The sequence below is a fragment of the Rattus norvegicus genome, chromosome 7 (genome assembly GCF_036323735.1).
Source record: "Rattus norvegicus strain BN/NHsdMcwi chromosome 7, GRCr8, whole genome shotgun sequence".
NCBI classification, from domain to species: domain Eukaryota; kingdom Metazoa; phylum Chordata; class Mammalia; order Rodentia; family Muridae; genus Rattus; species Rattus norvegicus.
Window position 1 is genome coordinate 12005159 of NC_086025.1, and position 17973 is coordinate 12023131.

Sequence of the window (17973 nt, forward strand, 5' to 3'; positions counted from 1 at the left end):
ATGGCTAAACATGGTGGTACAATTAAGTGCCTTTAATCTTACCAGGTAGAAGCAAACAAATCTGTGAGTTTAAGGCCAACCTAGTCTACAGAGCAAGTTCCAAGCCAGATAGGGTTACATAGTGAGACCTTGTCTCAAAACAAAACAAAAATCTATTCAGGATTTATTTTGATAAAAAAAAAAAAATGATGCACTGATTTTAAAACTGTATGTGCAAAAGCCAAGTATCAACAAGTATAAACAAGGCAACTGTTTCTTTTTCTGTTTTTTGCTTTTCTAAGAGTTTCTTTGTGTCACCCTGGCTGTCCTGAAACTCACAGAGATCCTCTGCCTCCTGAGTTCTGGGATTAAAGGCAGTGTGTTATCACCACCCAACTGCAAGATTTTTTTTTTTTTAAAGTTAAAAAAAGCCAGGTATGGTGGCACACACCTTTAAATCCAGCACTTGAGAGGCAAAGGCAAGTGGATCTCTGTGAGTTGAGGCCAGCCTGATTTAATAGTGAGTTTCAGGACAGACAGACAGAGCTACATAGTGAGACCCTATCTTAAGAACAAAACAAAAAGCTGACCACAGGTAGTACATGCCTTTAATCCCAGCAGTCTAGAGGCAGAGGCAGATAGGTGGAGCTCTGAGTTCAAGGCCAGCCTGGTTTACAGAGGGAGTTCCAGGACAGCCAGGGCTACACAGAGAAACCCTGTCTTGGAAAAACCCAAACCAAAAACAAAACATACAGAATAAAAAATATGCATGGTGGCACATGCATGCATGCATACATACATACATACATACATACATACATAAATACATACATACATGCATGGAAAGAAAGGGGAGAGGGAGGGAAGGAAACACACTAATGAGTTGTTTCCGTAGGACCCTAGAGTGGTGACTGAAGAGATCAGCCTTCTCAGACTGGGGAGCACTGAAAACAGACTGGCACCTGGGGATCTCTCTCATCAGGTGTCGACTTCTGTTTCTTCACGATTGGTTTTATCAACTGGAAATTTCCTTCACTGGTTTGAGACAGCCTCGGTGCAATCTCTAAAATTCAGCTAGATAAGGTGACCCGTCAGGCTCTCCTGCTGCACCTACTTGCCAGACCCTGGGGATGCTGAATTTTAGTTCCGTCTCACCTGGCTCAATATTTTCCAGTTACATTCAGCACAAGACAGCTCTGAATGTACTCAATACACAAATCATACACCTTCTTAATACACGATTAATTTTTGTTTTGCAAACTTTATTTTAGAACTCAGTTGTATTTCTCTCTAGAAAAGACTTTGAAGACAGCAATGTCATGTGTTCCACTGTCAAAAGTTTGGACATGACTGGTAGACTTCAGAAGCTTTGGGGAAATTTACTAAAGCTGTATCTTTGGTCAAGGACCATATTATTTCCACAAAATGTGTAAAGGTCAAAGGCCTCAATGTTTCACAGCCCAGCTTGCTCAGTAACACAAGCTATCACTTACAGATTGCCTCAAAGAAGTACAATTGGGCCGAGTACCGTATGTCAGTCTGAGCTTAATTAAGCAAGACACGGTGACAGGAAAGCTAAAAGCAACCAAGCAGAAACAAGGCAGAGCATTCTGGTTGCCACTAGGAGCCACACTTACCATAATCACAGGTGGGCTGGGCACTGGTGTCACAGTAGGTAGACTGCAAAGTGGTTTCGGATCCTTGGACAAAGCCTAAACATATGTACAAGGTGGTTAATGACCCAAACCAGCCATAAGTAAGCAATTATGATGGCATTTCAATACAGATCAGCAGGCAGGACTCCCTTCAGTTCAGAATGTCTAAAAACCCAGAGATTCTATACTTTAATTAGCCCACCCAGCACATTAACCAGTACAAAGACAGGTCATGCTTAACTTGTTACAAACACTATGTAAAAATGTGTAAACATTTAAGCTGCTAGTCTATCCTAGTGCATGAATATTCAAATTATCATTCAGTTACATAAGGAATCAACTCAAATTATAAGAAAAGCTACTTCTGACCAGACAGTGGTGGTGCACCTTGGGAGGCAGAGACAGATGGATTTCTGTGAGTTCGAGGCCAGCCTGGTCTACAAAGCGAGTTCTAGGACAGCCAGGGCCACACAGAGAAACCCTGTCTCAAAAAAAAAAAAAAAAATTTAAGGGGGGCAGGAGGAAGAAAAACTACTTTCACTTCAAACACACATTGCGTTAGCTTTGATATTATGTTAATACTTGCGCCACTTTGCCTGGCTGTTGTACTTGTATTTTGAAAGAGGGTCTCACTTTGAGAACCAAGCTGGTCGTAAGTTCTCAGTATCTCCTGTTTCAGTGTCCCGGGTGCTAAGTATTACAAACGTAAGACACCTGACCTACAGTTCTACTTTCCCCATATGAAGAAGAGTATACTGCTTGCTGGGTAAGCAGTCTGCCTTCAGGCTTTCTCCTTAGAGCCCATTGCTAAAACCTAACCACCCGGGTTTCACATGTTTCTATGGAAGTAAGTATACTATACATAATGTGAGCATCTCTACCCTAACATCTGTTTCTTAGGATTTTGTTTGTTTTTCCAGACAGGATTTCTCGAGTTGCCCTGAAACTTGCCTCTGCCACCTGTGTGCAGACTAAAGGCGTGTATCAGCACACGTGGTTCTAACATAAAGTCTTTTTTTGTTTTTCAAGACAAGAGTCTCTCTGTGTAGCCCTGGCTGTCCTGGGACTTGTTATGTAGACCAGGCTAGCCTCAAACTCAGAGATCCACCTGACTCTGCATTCCGAGTGATGGAATTAAACGTATGTACCTAAATTTTCTCTTTTTAAAAAATACTTATTTTTATCTTAATGTATGCTGGTACTTTGCCTGCATGTTTTTCTTGGAACAGAAGTTACAGACAGTTGTGAACTGCCATGTGGGTACTTGGAATTGAACCTGGGTCTTCTGGAAGAACAGCCAGTGCTCTTAATTGCTGAGCCATCTTCCTAGCCCTAATCTAAAAATTTAAAGCCTTACTTAAAAGCCAAAGCTTGGGGTTGGGGATTTAGCTCAGTGGTAGAGCGCTTACCTAGGAAGTGCAAGGCCCTGGGTTCGGTCCCCAGCTCCGGAAAAAAAAGAACCAAAGGAAAAAAAAAAAAGAAAGCAGATTTGCTGGGCTGGGGATTTAGCTCAGTGGTAGAGCGCTTGCCTAGCAAGTGCAAGGCCCTGGGTTCGGTCCCCAGCTCCGGAAAAAAAAAAAAAAAAAAAAGGAAAAAAAAAGATATCCGATGCCCTCTTCTGGTGTGTCTGAGGACAGCTACAGTGAACTTACATATAATAAATGAATAAACCTTTAAAAAATTTTATTTATTTTATATATGGGTGTTTGGCCTACACACCAGAAGTGTGCTGGTACCTGTGGAAGCCAGAAAGCATTGAATCCCTTGGGACCAGAGCTATACATAATTGTGACTTGTCATATGGGTGCTAGGAATGAACCCAGGTCCTTGGCAAGAGTAACCAGTGCTCTTAACCACTGAGCCATCTCTAGCTAAGGCCTCAACTTGTTTTTTGTTTTAAAGACAAGACCTCTGTATGTGCTGTGAGCTGATCTTGAGCTAGATTACTCTCTCCTCAGGCTCCAGAGTGCTGGGAATAAAGACAGGACGACCACACCTGGCATCAAATCTAAACCTTTCCAGCTTGAGGATACAAAGGAATATTCCGCACTGGACCTGACCCTCCTAATGTGACAGGTTGCGATCCAAATGCAAATAAACAAAATCACATAATTATTTTATATAAATGACCATCAGGCAACTGGGCATGGTAGTACACACATGTGATCCCAGCACTCAGGAGGCTATGTGTACAGGGTGCAATGAAATGTAAATGATTTCCTGTCTAGTCTTGGGTCTGACCCAAGACATCACTAGAGAGTCCAAAATACAAAATATCTCAAAGTCCTTTTGGTCTGAAGCATTTAGATAAGGGACACTCACTCTGCAGTGGTCACTATAAAGCCAGACAGAGTACACCTCTACTCTTATACTCTGGGAAGGCAGAAGCAGGACTATGAGTTTTAGGAATGCCTAGCTTACATAGGGAGGCCTCGTCTAACATATGTATCCTGTCCATCTTTTCACACTGCTGAAATGATTAAAAACACTAGTCCCATGACTCAAAAAGTAATTTGGGACAGCATTTCCAACAAAAATAACAGTTACAACAGAAACTTATATCAGATACCATGCGTGTGGGTGCGCGGACTTCCAGACAGCTGTTCGGTGAAGGTTTGCAGCCTACATACCAGCGCTCATGAGACCGAGGCAAGTACTGCCTTGAGTTCAAGGCGCTGAAACAGAGTGAGACTCCTCCCCACCCCCCAACACACACAAAACCATAGCAACAACAGTCAACACTGAACACTGAGTAAATGCTTCCCTGCTGGATGCTTTAGCTGAATATCTCACTTCATCCTCATCGAGGCCAGTGTGGCAAGACCCTATTTAAAGTTCTTTAAAAGTCAATACGCCAGTCCAAAAGCATTCTATACATCAAGGACTCTCAGAACTGGGGATGAGGCTGGATAGCTCATAGCACTTCATAAGCAGAGCAAGTGCCCTCTGCAAATGTGAACGATTTTACATTAAGGCCAAAGGAACCTGAAGAATGGATACTGTTTATGAATGTGGTGCAAAATTAATATGGTTTTTGCTTCTGTGGTCCTTGAGCTGACCTCAGGGCCCCTGGCAAGCTAAGCCAACACTACATCACTAAGCTGGACTCTAGTCCCTAGTGTATTTAGTTACAGAGTGGCACCCTGACCCCAGGTGAAGAGACCATACTTCTTCAGAGTAGAATTCCAAACACATCCAGTACCAGGGCTCCAAAAAAGAAAGCTGTGGACTCAACTTCCGCTTTACTTCCCAATGGAAGGGTCAGATCCTAGGTCTTGGGGAAGGAGAAAACACAAATACAAAGACTGAGTCTTTTCTATCCTTCCTAAAGAGGTTGTGTTCAATTAGATCTTTCCCACTTCTGGGGGTCCAGGACCTTCCCAAGAGGCTTATAGTTCAAGTACTGATGATTTAATAACTGTCTATAAAAATCACTGAGGTGGGGGCGGGGCACAACTGGAGAGATGGTTCAGTGGTTAAGAGTATTGTTCTTCTAGAGGACCAGGATCTAATCCCAGAGCCCATGGGGGTGACTCAGAATCATCTCTAACTCCAGTTTTAGAGAGTTATAGGCACTCGCATGCAGTACACAGACATACACACTCAGGCAAAATTCATATGAGCAAAAATAATTTATTTTTACAAACAAACAAACACTGAAGGGCTGGACAGATGCTGCTCAATCATGAGGACGAGAGTCAGATGCTAGAAGTCATGTCAGGCAGTTCACTCACAATCATCTGTTTTTTAACTCCAGTTCCAAGGGACCCATGTTCTCTTCTGGCCCCCAGGGGCACCTTCGTACAAGGCTGACACACTCACACAAACACATTCACGTAGATGCATAGAGATATATGTAAATAAAATAAAATGTTAAATAGAACAATAAACCCACTGAAAGCAAGGCCGGGCAAAGCTCTCAGCCAGTAAAGTGCTTATTACACAAGCATAAAGACCTTAGTATCATCCCCAGACTCACAGAAAGAACTAGAAAAGACAACATAATCCTTGGCCTTGCTGACCAACCAGTTTAGTGTAATTGGCAAGTTCCAGGTTAATGGCACCCTGCATAAAAGAAGACAAGATAGATGGTACTAGAAAAATGACACCAAAGTTGACCTTTAAGGGGAAAGAACCATATTATAAAGTTACTGCTGGTTCTTTTAGTCTAACAAGATGAAAGGAAAACTAATCATTATCTCATTAGCTTGGCTACTTCAGTGCCCACAATACTCAGAATTTAAAACCTACAAGACCTGAAGCTGAAATTCGAGCTTAGCCATTAGCGAGCTAATTCAGTTTCCTCATCTGTAAAAATAAATGTGTCACTATCAAGCTATCCCATAATATAATCATTCACTCTCTTGTTCTTCAATAACCCTGTTCCTAACTGCAGAGCTGTTTTTACTTCTTGGTCACACCTGGTGAAGAGAGCTACATTTTAATTCTAGAGGCATCAAGCAGGAGTTCTACTTAGTAACTTTCTTTTCCAACTGACATTGCTGCAAACCCTTTAACAATCCTACTGAGACTTCAGATGTTTGACATCAAAAACTGTGGCGGAAGCTTTGCACTTCAGGCTGCAGAGTTGCAGCCCTACCCTTTATCCACTAGATGTCAGTAGCACTGCACACCGCCCCCACCCCCACATACCCACACTTTAGATAAGACAAAACAGGACTCCAGATAGTGCCAAATGTACCCCTGGAAGGTGCGAGGCAGGCGACATCACCCTGATTGAGAACCACTGGCCTAGGGGATGGTTGTTAGAAAACCCAAGGTTCTTGGCAAGCATTTGACCCAGGGGGCTTAGAAGGACTGGCTTGAGGCTCAGGTTCCGTTGAAAGTCTTAAACATTCCAAACAGAATGTGGGTTACCCAGCAACCACTTAAGTTCAAGCCTGAAATACCTCCAGTAAAGTGGGAGGCACTGCCGATAAGTTTCATTGGGCACTGCCAAGGCAAAACCAGGCATCCTTGGCAACTCACTCAAGAATGATTTTACAGTCACTCAAGCATATTCCGCACCCCCTCACCATGCTCGTCACCCACCTTCCTCTTTGCTCAAATATCACTGATCTAAGTAGGTAGGAGGTTCCAGCCCAGGATGTTTTACAGCAAGAGCTATCTTTACTCTCTCCTATATTGCGTACTTCTCTTCTTAAAACACCCTTCCCCAAGGCTTCAAAGCTCTCCATGGCTGAATTCCTTCAGGATACCCAAGGTCCAAAATACAATATACATTAATTTACTGGCCTACTAAGGTCTGTCCTCTCCTATAAGCTGCTTAAGAAATTCTTGTCAGCATTCATAGTGCCTATTCAGCACTGTAAGTTGAGTGAATTAGTGAAAACAGTCATTCTTCACTAAGGTTCAAACTCGGTCCCTAAAGCTCCCTGCAACGGTTCAGAGCCTTCGTATATGTTTACTGATTCCACAGCTCCCTGGGGGAGTGAGGTGGGGAGACTGGCGCTTTTGCGGAGTACCATGAGTAAGGATCTGCGACGTTTTGCACCGAAACTGCTCAGGGGAGGAGGCAATGGCGACAGCAGCCGACCGAAAGCACTGATCTCAGAAACTCAGGCCTGAGAAGCGACGTCTTAGACGTGGATGTCCGTGGGGCACTAGCCAGGGACGGACGGAGGTGGTGGAAGCCTGGACCTAACGTTGAGGCCCGGGAACTACGGTCACAGAAGACACAAGCAAGGCCTTGAGCAGCCAGGAGAGACCAAGATGCCCGGCTGAGGTCACTGAGAGCCGAAGCTTGAGGGATGCGACCCCGAAGTGAAGAGCCTAGGACGCCATTTTGTGACCACAGAGGGCAATGACCACGACACCACGGGAGGCGTGGGCGATCCTGACAAGACTCAGTCCGTCTTGTCACCCCGGCCTGGAGCGCGCCCTTCACCCTGTTGGGCCTACCTGTGTAGCTCATGGCCGCAGAGAACACCCGAGCCTTGGACACAGACCGCTACTCTGCGCGTCTGACGCCACAACAATCCCTGGGGTCCTTCCACACACGCCCCAGCCCCGCCTCCTTACCTCATTGGCTTGTGCAAACCTCGGACTTCACGCCTATTGGTTTAACTACCTGTCTATTTCCACACCTCTTCGCGACAGTGGTTAGAGATACTGCCAACCCCCGATGACCCCGCCTTACCCTCCTCCTCCTGTTAACAAAAGCCTGCGCCGATAGGCCAAGAGGAGAGAGAGTTCGAAGGGGCGGAGCTGGGTGCAACCCAGAGGTCTGAGCCTACGCGTGGCGGTCTCCCGGTGTCGGCGTGCTGGTCACTTGCGGGCAGGAGCAGAGGCGACCGACCGTCTTACGCCCCGCCACTGAAACGCTAGTCATACCCATTTATGTATTCCTTTGGGCTTCGGCTCCAAAACGAGAACGGTAAAGCCACGTTGAAATGAGAAAATTAGTATCTAACTGCTAAATAAGGTCCTGACAAACATTATGTGAGATAACATTAAAACAAATGAGGCAGGCCATGTGTAGTAGCTGACTTCTGTAACCCCAGAATACAGGAGCCTGAGGCAGAATGTCCTATATGCTATATGAATTCTAAGCCACTCTGGGCTTCAGTGAGTCCCTGTCTCAAGGAGGGGAAAAAGAATCGGGGCCAGTTTCACAAGTAAATATTTTCTTATTAATCATTACATAACAATTAATAGTACTTGTAAGGGTTGAGGATATAGTTTGGTGGAAAATCATTTTATAATAGTATGTACAGAAGGCCTTGTGTGAGCTCTCCCAACACTGCAAGATAAAAATGCATTTTTAAATAAACAAAACCAGGCCTTGGTGGCTTGTACCTGTAATCTCAGCACCTGGGCTCTGAGTCTGGAAGAACACTGAGTATAAAACCTCATCTCAAAATACATAGTTGGGCTTGGTGGCACACGCCTTTAATCCCAGCACTAGTAAGAAAGCAGATCTTTGTGAGTGTGTTTACATGGTAAATTTGTGGATAGCCAGGGAGGGTTACTTTGGTCTCAAAAAAAATTTTTTTAAGATTTATTTTTTCCTTTTTTTTTTTTTTTTTTTTTCGGAGCTGGGGATCGAACCCAGAGCCTTGTGCTTGCTAGGCAAGCGCTCTACCACTGAGCTAAATCTCCAACCCCAAGATTTATTTTTATTGTATATGTATTAGTGTTTTGCTTGAATGTATGTCTGTGTGAGGATGTCAGATCACTTGAACTGTAGTTTCAGATAATTGTGAACTGCCATGTAGGTGCTGGGAATTGAGCCTGGGTCCTCTAGAAAAGCAGCTAGTGCTCTTAACCACGGAGCCATCTCTCCTACCCCTCAAAAACTGCTTTGTAAATAAATGTTTATGTGTATGGTATTTGTTATATATTTGTGTATTGCTTGTTATACACAGGCAATACATCTAAACGTCCCATGTATTATTGCAAATGCTTCACACATGAGAACCTGTGTTCTACGCTCAGCTCCACAAAATGAAAATTGCAACCTAGTACCAGCCTTGTTCTAAGCACCATGCCTGGCTCCTGGCTGTATAGAAAGTCACCATGGGAGAGATATCCTTGGAGGGACAATGTAAATAAAACATTCGAGAAACTGCATCAACCTCCCTCCACTTCTGTGATTCATGAACCTTTTTGTGGTTTGGGGAAATTTAAAGGAGATGTTGTATTTGGTATTAAGGAATGTTTATCAGGTTTTTTTTTTTTTTAGGTTTATGTATGAATGTTTTGCATGATTTGTGTCTATGTAACCACATGTATCCCTAGTGCCTGAGGTGGTTAGAAGAGGGTGCTGGGTATCCTGGGCTGGAGTCACAGATAGCTGTAACCTGCCATGTGGGTGCTGGGAATCAAACCCAAGTCCTCTGTAAAAGCAGTGTCTGTTCTTTGCCATTGAGCCATCTCTCAGTTCTTGTCAGCAGTTTCTTTAGGGGAATAATAATGGCATTCTTTAAAAGTCTAGATCCTTCAAAGAAACACACTGAAACGGTTGATATGATAGCTGTTCTTCACAATTGAGATGGGGTAGGGGAGGTGGAGAAGTATAGATTAGGTTGTTGCTGTGATGAAAAGGTCTTTTTACCGTTTGCCCAGGATAAAACGTTCTGATAACAATTCCTCCCTAACACTTTTGCAGACCTTGTTGCCCCACAGAAGCCAGTTGCAGTACACTGCCTGTCTGTGAACATGGTCTGCTTTACGTGCCCTGCCTCTCTGGGGTGCCACACTGTCAGCATCCTAAGGTACAGCCCCACATCTCTAGATCCTGTCGTTTACTTTGTAGCATTTGGTGTGTTTCTCGGAAGGTCTTGTTTAATTCCTGATGTTGATGTCTTCACAGGTTGAGCTTAGGCCAAAAGTTAAGGCTGTTTCCTTTAGACCATGGAGTGGTTTAAGCAAAGATTTAAGCTCTGCTCAGGAGTTTTAGGAAAAAGTCTGTTTTAAGAATGGTACGTGAGGGTCCCCAGCTCCGAAAAAAAGAACCAAAAAAAAAAAAAAAAATGGTACATGATCCTTGCAAAGATATGCAGTTATCAGTGTATAGTAACATGTTACTGTGTGCAAAGACACAGCCATCAGTGTATGTAGTAGGTAGGAAGGCCTTCCTTGTTACTACTTCTGTCACCGAAACTTTCAAAAATCTACTCTGCTCCTTTTATATTAAAAAATGGATTTTTTAAAAAAGATGTATTCATTTATTATATATAAGTACATTGTAGCTGTTTTCAGACACACCAGAAGAGGGCATCGGATCTCCTCACAGATGGTTGTGAGCCACCATGTGGCCGCTGGGAATTGAACTCAGGACCCCTGGAAGAGCAGTCGGGTGCTCTTAACTGCTGAGCCATCTCTCCAGCCCTGGATTTTATATTTTAAAATGCTATGAAGAGGCACTGGAGAGATGGCTCAGTGGTTAAGAGCACTGACTGCTCTTCCTGAGTTCAAATTCCAGCAACCACATGGTGGCTCACAACCATCTGAAATGAGATCTGATGCCCTCTTCTGGTGTGTCTGAAGACAGCTACAGTGTCCTTATATATAATAAATAAATCTAAAAAAAGAAAATTGCTATGAAGAATCATGTTTGGGTCAGCTCTTACCATGAGAAATCCCCCTTCTTTTCCTGTCTTGGATATGACCAATGAGAGTGGGGATGAGAAGAGCCACCACATAAAAAAACACATTCCTGGGCTAAGAACACCCCTGCAGGCTAGTCACAGCAGCCTGTTAAACCCTCCTCCCCAGGCATAGAGACACAGTAGGGGGAGAGAAAAACAGGGTTGGGAGGGACCAGCTGCTGTCCACACCACATAAGATTATTCCCACTTTGCAGCACTTGGCTGGTTAGTAAAAATGAACTGAAGACATATGGAATAAAAACGTAGGAGACGACAGAATCTTACCACCTTAGAAATGTCCAATAAGGGGTTGGGGATTTAGCTCAGTGGTAGAGCGCTTGCCTAGGAAGCGCAAGGCCCTGGGTTCAGTCCCCAGCTCTGAAAAAAAGAAAAAAAAAAAAAAAAAGAAATGTCCAATAAACATTGGCTGAGCAAGAAAATAGCATTGTTTAAAGAAATAAAGTCAGGCTGGTGCAAGTCAAGAACTGGTGGTGGCGCAAGCCTTTGACCTGGGTGGATCCCTTAAGTTTGAGGTCAGCCTGGTTTACAGAGAGAAACCCTGTCTTGAAAAACAAAACATGGGCTGGAGAGATGGCTCAGTGGTTAAGAGCACTGACTGCTCTTCCTGAGGTCCTGAGTTCAAATCCCAGCAACCACATGATGGCTCACAACCATCTGTAATGAGATCTGATGCCCTCTTCTGGTGTGTCTGAAGATAGCAACAGTGTACTCATATACAATAAAATAAAATCTTAAAAAGAAAAACAAAACATAGAACTTAAAAGAAAAAAAAAATCAGGCAATGTATTGGTGGCCTATGTCTCTAACGCCAGTTCTCAGATCTCTGAGTTCAAGGCTAGCCTAATTAGCTTGTTCCAGGAAAGCCAGAGTTACACAAAAAATATGCTGCTTGAAAAACCAAAAAATATAAATAAAATCCAGTAATTCCCTTTCCCTCTTGTTACTTGTGTTCAGATATCTCTTCCTGTCATGTATCTTGGAGCTAGCGAGGTATAACTCAGTGGCAGAGCCCTTGCCTGGTATGTTCGAGGCCTGGATAAGGTCCCCAGTAGTACATTTAAAGTCCTCTCTTAAGATAGCTTAGTCTCAACTCTGAACTTCATTCCCACCCGAAGCTCCTAGCAGAGCTTCTACCCAGTGCCTTCAAGGGGTAAAAGCACCAAGGATAGAACACCCCTGTAGGCATGTTATTGTGGCTGGTTAAACTCAACCAGCCTGTCTGCCTGGGCTCCTTCCCAGGCCAGTCGACCAGAACCCTCACCAGCCACAGTACCAAGGGCCAACAGCTGAGAACTTGGACTCATCCCCAGCTGGGTCTGGCCTCTTTGGTGGCTAAACGGAGAAAACCCAGAGCCTCTGGCCAGACACAACACTGATCCCCAGCTCCAGCTGTCAACCAGTGCCAGCCTGTCCACTCCACAGAAAAACACACACTGGCTGCTTGCCCTGGGGTGTTTCCAGAAGAGAAATTTAATCTAATTTACATATTTCTAGGTACATTGATAACCAAAAGGTGGCCACTGAAAAGGTTAAAAGTTCAATTAGCTCCTGGTATCTAGCTGGCCCAGGATTGCAAAATAAAAAGATCCACGTTCCTTATTCTCTACACAAAACGCATTTTTTAAAAAAGTGAAAGATCTAGGGAGCTATACATAGAAAGCAACAGTGAAAAGGGGGAGGGTGGCAGGGGTGGGGGAGGAGAGTCCCACCCTCACTCTACCCTCCCAGCCCTGGAGCCCCTGAGGCTCTGACATGGCAGGAGGCAGCTGTCAGCTTTGAGCTCTTCCAAGCTAGGAAGGCCCCTTTGGGGTGGGGAGGGGGCAGCCATCAAGAATTTCCGTGGCATTGTGGGCTCAGTGGGAGCTCCCAAGCCCTATGGGATAGCAGAGGGAGCATGGATTCCCCTGAGCAAGCACCGTGGCATGATGTGGTCGTTTGACTTGGGAACTGAGGGGGCGAGGGCAGATCCCAGGTCTCACGAGGTGCATGTGCGTGTGTGTTTGCCTGTGCGTGAGAATAGATATTGGTGGGGGCAAGAGGGAACAGGGGTCTTTGGGGTCTTTGCAAATGGCCACGGATGGCAGACATAGCCCTGCCTGGTTGCTAGACACAGGGAAGTGCTAATCTCCCCTGCAACCAGATTGGCTACCACCAAGGGCCTGGCTACTGCCCCTGCTGGACCAACCAGGTAGGCTCAAGGAGGATACCCTTGTGGCCCCAGAGTCCTTAAGCTGGGGGAAGGGTGGCTAGCTGGCTCCCAGTGCCCAGGTTGTAGTGTGCCGGGCCCCCAAGAGGCGCCGGTTTGAGGTTTTGGCTTGCTCCTTTGGAAACGGAAAAGAAAGTGGGAAAAGGGGGAGAGGACAGAGGAGACATGGGAGGGGACAGGTGGCACAAGAGGGGATCTGGAATGCTTGTGTGTTAGGGTGCCTCTATAGCTGCTGTCTGTGCCTGCGGGGCCTGGGGCTCCTCAGGCGGAGGGTCTGCTTTGGAGAAATTCATCTCCAGGATGTGCCGCTGTAGATGCCGTACCCACTCTTCCTGGATAGAGAGTGGGCCCTGGAATTCCACTTCACAGAACCTGCATAGGAAAACAGAGAAAGAAGGGGCCAATGCTTTGAGGAACGGCAGAAGTGTCGTCTAGTCCAAGTGTCTAGGCATATCCACCATGACTCAGTATAGATGTGTTAAGACGAGGACTCGGAAAGAAGCGTCTCCAATGGACGGCCATCTCTACTGCTGTGGGGTCCTGGAGGGTGTCTGGGCATGAGATCTCTAGTGCCAGCAAAGCAGTGATTTTCTAGACGCCTCTGCCATCTCATGTGTATGCTCCGAGAGCTTCTGTTGCTCTATTGCTCCAGAGGGCTGAGGTGAAATTCTACTTTCCCCTCCTTGGGTTTTTAGGAGACATGATCTCTAACTCTCTAGTGTAAGCTGTCCCCGAAACTATGTGATTCAGCTGAACTTATACTGGTGGTAGTCTTCTTGTCTCAGCCTCCTAGTGCTAGGATGGCAGGCCTGAACCATCAGTCAACTTGGACGCTATTTTTTTTTCTTTTTTCTTTTTTTTCGGAGCTGGGGACCGAACCCAGGGCCTTGTGCTTGCTAGGCAAGTGCTCTACCACTGAGCTAAATCCCCAACCCCGGACGCTATTTTTGACGTGAACTGTATTACGAAGTTTGAGCTGAGTTACCTCAGGTTTCTAAAGCCCCTATATCCTAGAATGTGATACGTGTGAGTGTGTGTGTGTGTGTGTGTGTGTGTGTACATGTATGTGTGTTATGTCTGTGTATGTATACTTTCATACCAATTGAGAATTCTTTTCCTTAGCAGAAAAATTGACTTCTTACCAAGTGTAAGCAAGGTTTTCAGGGCTTTGCTATTAAATTCAGTCCTCACAACAACTCTGTCAATTAGGTCTGTATGAAATGGTTTTTTTTTTTTTTTTTTTTCAGAGCTGGGGACCGAACCCAGGGCCTTGTGCTTGCTAGGCAAGCGCTCTACCACTGAGCTAAATCCCCAACCCCCCAGTTCCTAATATTAACACTGCCATGATATTTTTTTTTTTTTTTCCGGAGCTGGGAACCGAACCCAGGGCCTTGTGCTTGCTAGGCAAGCGCTCTACCACTGAGCTAAATCCCCAACCCCTATGAAATGGTTTTTTAAAGACAGTTTCACCTTGTAGCCTTAGCTAGCCTGGGCTAGCCTTGACCTCAGATATACCTGCTTCCTGAGTGCTAGGATTAATGGTGTGTACCACCACACCATGCTAAATTCCTTTGCAAGGTAAAAAAATGGTGGCAGGAGCAGAAAAGCTCTTGTGTGATGTTACTATGCTACTAAGTGTCATAGCTAGGACTGAACTCAAGTCTGACTGGCTATAAAGCTCATGATATCAGTCTGATACTCTGAAGTTCCAGTGTCAGAGAGAAGCAGCCCTTAACCTGGGCGCTGTTAGATCTCAAAACAGTCTATGAGACCCCACCTCCCCAACTGCACAGAAACGAACTCATTTTCCGGCTTCCAATAGCCAAGGCTGTACTAGGTGTTAGCATACCTGCACTTAAGGGTGTAGATGTTGCCCACAAACTTGACCAGTGACGTTTGGGGGGGCCGAGGCACCAGGGAGGGGACTGGCCGGACTCGGGGTGGGGGTTGCCGCACTTCTTCCAGCTTCTGTTGCAGGTCATTGGCTTCCTCACCACCCCGAGCTGCAGAGGCATCTGAGGGGCGGGCTTGTCTGCGTTCAAACTCTAATGGACAGAGTGACAGGTGACATAAAGGGAGGGCTAGGGCCCTGGAGACACCCCTGCTTTCAGTGAGCACAAAGGAGCAGAGGCTGTTAGGACTTAAGACTGGGTACCGCATGCTCTGATAGAATGGCACAGATAGAGGAAGAGGATTAAGCAACTGAGATGTGGTGGTTGGCTAAGGTCTAGAAGGTCTCTACTGCCCTTCCAACCCTCCTCTACCAGCACTCACTGTTGATATTTTGCCGCTGATGCTCCTCTGACTTCACGGTCCCAGGTGGGCTGGTTGCCAGAGGCCGTTCACCACTGTCAGCTGCCCTGCCAGCTTCAGGCCCTGGTTCGTCCCCAGCACTTCGGCCAACCAGGGACAGGCCCCCAGGTGCCAGCCCCAGGGGTGGCCGCTTATCACTGTCACGGCCATGGCCAGCACTGCGGAACTTCTTGGTAAAGGGGCGGCCACCCTGGATGTAGCTTCGGTAGGCACCCACTTTCTGAGGCCGGTGTTTGATCCACTCGCTCAGGGTCTCGATGGGAGAGCCGTTGACACACCACTCCGTCACACCGAACTGCCGCAGATGTGCCCTCGCATGGCTGGCTAGGGCTTTGCGGTTTTCAAAGTAAAGGCCACAGAGCTCACAGCAGGCCTCGGTGGCTACAGACAGAGGAGGTTGCTATTCTAAGAGTGCAGGAATACCCAGGTGGCCTAAGCAAGGTCGGAGCTAATCCCACCTCCCACAGGGACCTTGCCTCAGGGACCCTGCTTTCCCTGACAAATGCCATCCCAAGACCCTACCACCCACTGCTTACAGGAGTGGGAGGTCTTCTCATGGAGAGTCTTTGCCTTGAAGGGCAGTTCAGTCTGGATGTAGGTCTTGGCCTTGACCTCTGCTGGGAGGAATCGGTCCTCCTGGAGGGGCCGCTTGGTTGCCACTGGGCCCAGGTAGCTCGTAGCTGAGGGCTTGGACCCTGTGATGGGTGACAGGCTGAGCTCCCGGGGAACCTGGGTTGGCCCAGCTCCTGGTTTTCCTGGCCGGGTAGCCAGGGGTGACAGAGGCAGTGGGGAATGCATAACCCCAGGAGCTGCTGTAGGAGAGCCATCTTCGGTGAGGGCAGGAGCCAGGTCTCCAGCTGGAGGCTCTTTTTTGATGAGGCACAGCTTGGACTTCTTCTTCAGGATCTCCCGAAGTGTGTCGATGGGGGAGCCATTGACAGACCACTCAGTCACACCCATCTGGCGCAGGTGGGAGCGTGCATGGCTGGATAGGCCCTTTCGGTTCTCGAAGAACTCACCACAGAACTCGCACCGGATATCACGAACTGGCTCTGCCCGAGAGGCTGCAAGGAGTCAGAGGGGGAGGGAGGAAGGAGAAAGGAGGCATTGTCTATGGGCAGGAAGCAGCCTCCAAGCTCAAGACCCAAGTCGGTGCCAGACTTCTGGATGTCCCTATTCGTGTGGCCCCTCCCTCCAGACTCCAATGAACTCCACCTGGGCCTTCAGAGGCACACCTTATCTTATCCATCCAGCTCTTCTGTGTCTTGTTACCTCTAATTCTAGCTGGCCTTACAAGGTCTCCCTGAGTAAGGCTGAGCAAGCTACTTCTCTCTGAGCCTCAGTTTCCTTCTCTGCAAGATGGGGATGAAAACCAGTCTCTCCCAACGTTGCTGAGAAGGTATAAAATCAGAAGGGTTCAGAGCATGTGGCAGGGAGCTGTCATGTGAGCTCTGAGGGGAAGCCGTGGCCATGCTGGCCTGCTTGGAGTATAGCAAACAATCAGTCAAGAATGAGCATAGTGTGAGAGCGCCAGGGACGCAGGCAACACTGACGTGATAGCAACTATGCTACATGAGGAGCTTTTGTGACCAGGCACCAGGGTAAGGGCTTCATCACACTTAATCCTCAAGAAACTGTACAGACACAGACATGGGACTATGCTGAGCTCCATCCTCCAAATGAGACTTGCCCAACTCACTCACTACTTACTACATTATGGAGAACAGAGATCTTGAGTCAAATGTCAAACATTCAACTACCAGAAATGTTAGACATAGTTCAAACATTTGAATGCCATCCCTCTATTCCTTCAGTGGCAGACATCACTAGTGGATCCTTGCAGCTAATCCTCCTAGGGATCTGGTTGGCAGCCACTACTAATTGGCAAAAGAGGGCATATAAATATAATTATATGAGTCTGCTACTTCTGCATGAATAACAGAGAAACAAGCTGTCACTTGGGTACAGGAGTCTAAACAGCAAGTCAGTCCTGTGTTCTCTGGACTTGTTTATCTTCCATTTAAGTCCTGTGATCTATGGATGCTGCTAAAAGGGTACAAGGAGCAGCACCAGCTAACTGTTCTACGAAGCCTGCACAGGGTCACTTACACAAGTTCAAGGGTGCCATATCTTCTCGAGGCGCACCCCAGGGACCCTCAGATGGGTGTGGCTCCCCATGAAGGGCCCCTGGCAGCATCTCCCTCTTGATCTCCACTCTCATATGTTCAGGCTTCAGTTTCTTGGGCAGGGAGGGTGTAGCAAGGCCTGAGAACATCTTCCGGGCCGTGGGAGGAGGAGAAGCAGTCGGGGAGTGGCCCAGAGGACTGCCTGGTGGTAGTGGCAACTTCTTGGCCAGAGGTGAGATGTGAAGATCAGAGGGACTTCGTGCTTCTAGTGAGCTGCCAGGACCTGCACTGCCCACCATCTTGGCCAGGGCTTTTGGACTAGGACCTGGTGGGTGGAGGTGTCCACCTGGCCTGGATTGGGTCCGTCTCTTCAGGATTTCCCGCAGTGTGTCGATGGGCGAGCCATTCACATACCACTCAGTCACACCCATCTGGCGCAGGTGGGAGCGCGCATGGCTAGACAGGCCCTTTCTGTTCTCAAAGAACTCACCACAGAACTCGCACCGGATATCTCTGGTTGGCTCTGGGCCTGAAGCTGCAGCAGGGAGAAAAAAGGTCAG

General features: G+C 46.8%; 2 protein-coding genes and 1 long non-coding RNA gene across 41 annotated transcripts in view; 1 reads left to right on the forward strand and 2 right to left on the reverse strand.

Annotated features, from left to right (window-relative positions):
* Positions 1-7685, reverse strand: part of Akap8l (A-kinase anchoring protein 8 like) — a 29629-nt gene extending 21944 nt beyond the window's left edge. For 12 of the 13 annotated variants that reach the window (XR_001838673.2, XR_005486554.2, XR_010052950.1 and 9 more), the window contains exons 1-2: positions 7557-7685; positions 1617-1691 (exon numbers count right to left, since the gene is read on the reverse strand). Coding sequence is in view for 9 of the 13 variants with exons in the window: in XM_006241054.3 (XP_006241116.1) it covers positions 1617-1691; positions 7557-7569 (88 nt within the window). In the remaining 4 variants the exon portion in view is untranslated. The remainder of the gene's footprint in view (positions 1-1616; positions 1692-7556) is intronic. The other variant, NM_001013946.1, reaches the window with a different exon arrangement.
* A 67-nt stretch (positions 7686-7752) lies between these two features.
* LOC134479821 (uncharacterized) lies at positions 7753-9227 on the forward strand. The gene is made up of 2 exons (XR_010053572.1): positions 7753-8031; positions 9023-9227. It is a non-coding gene; the product is annotated as an uncharacterized LOC134479821 (long non-coding RNA).
* A 2988-nt stretch (positions 9228-12215) lies between these two features.
* Positions 12216-17973, reverse strand: part of Wiz (WIZ zinc finger) — a 28439-nt gene continuing 22681 nt past the window's right edge. For all 27 annotated transcript variants that reach the window (XM_039080037.2, XM_039080036.2, XM_039080033.2 and 24 more), the window contains 5 exons: positions 17397-17948; positions 15824-16351; positions 15249-15668; positions 14824-15019; positions 12216-13346 (listed from right to left, as the gene is read on the reverse strand). In XM_039080037.2, coding sequence (XP_038935965.1) covers positions 13187-13346; positions 14824-15019; positions 15249-15668; positions 15824-16351; positions 17397-17948 — 1856 coding nt within the window. In that variant the 3' untranslated portion in view covers positions 12216-13186. The remainder of the gene's footprint in view (positions 13347-14823; positions 15020-15248; positions 15669-15823; positions 16352-17396; positions 17949-17973) is intronic.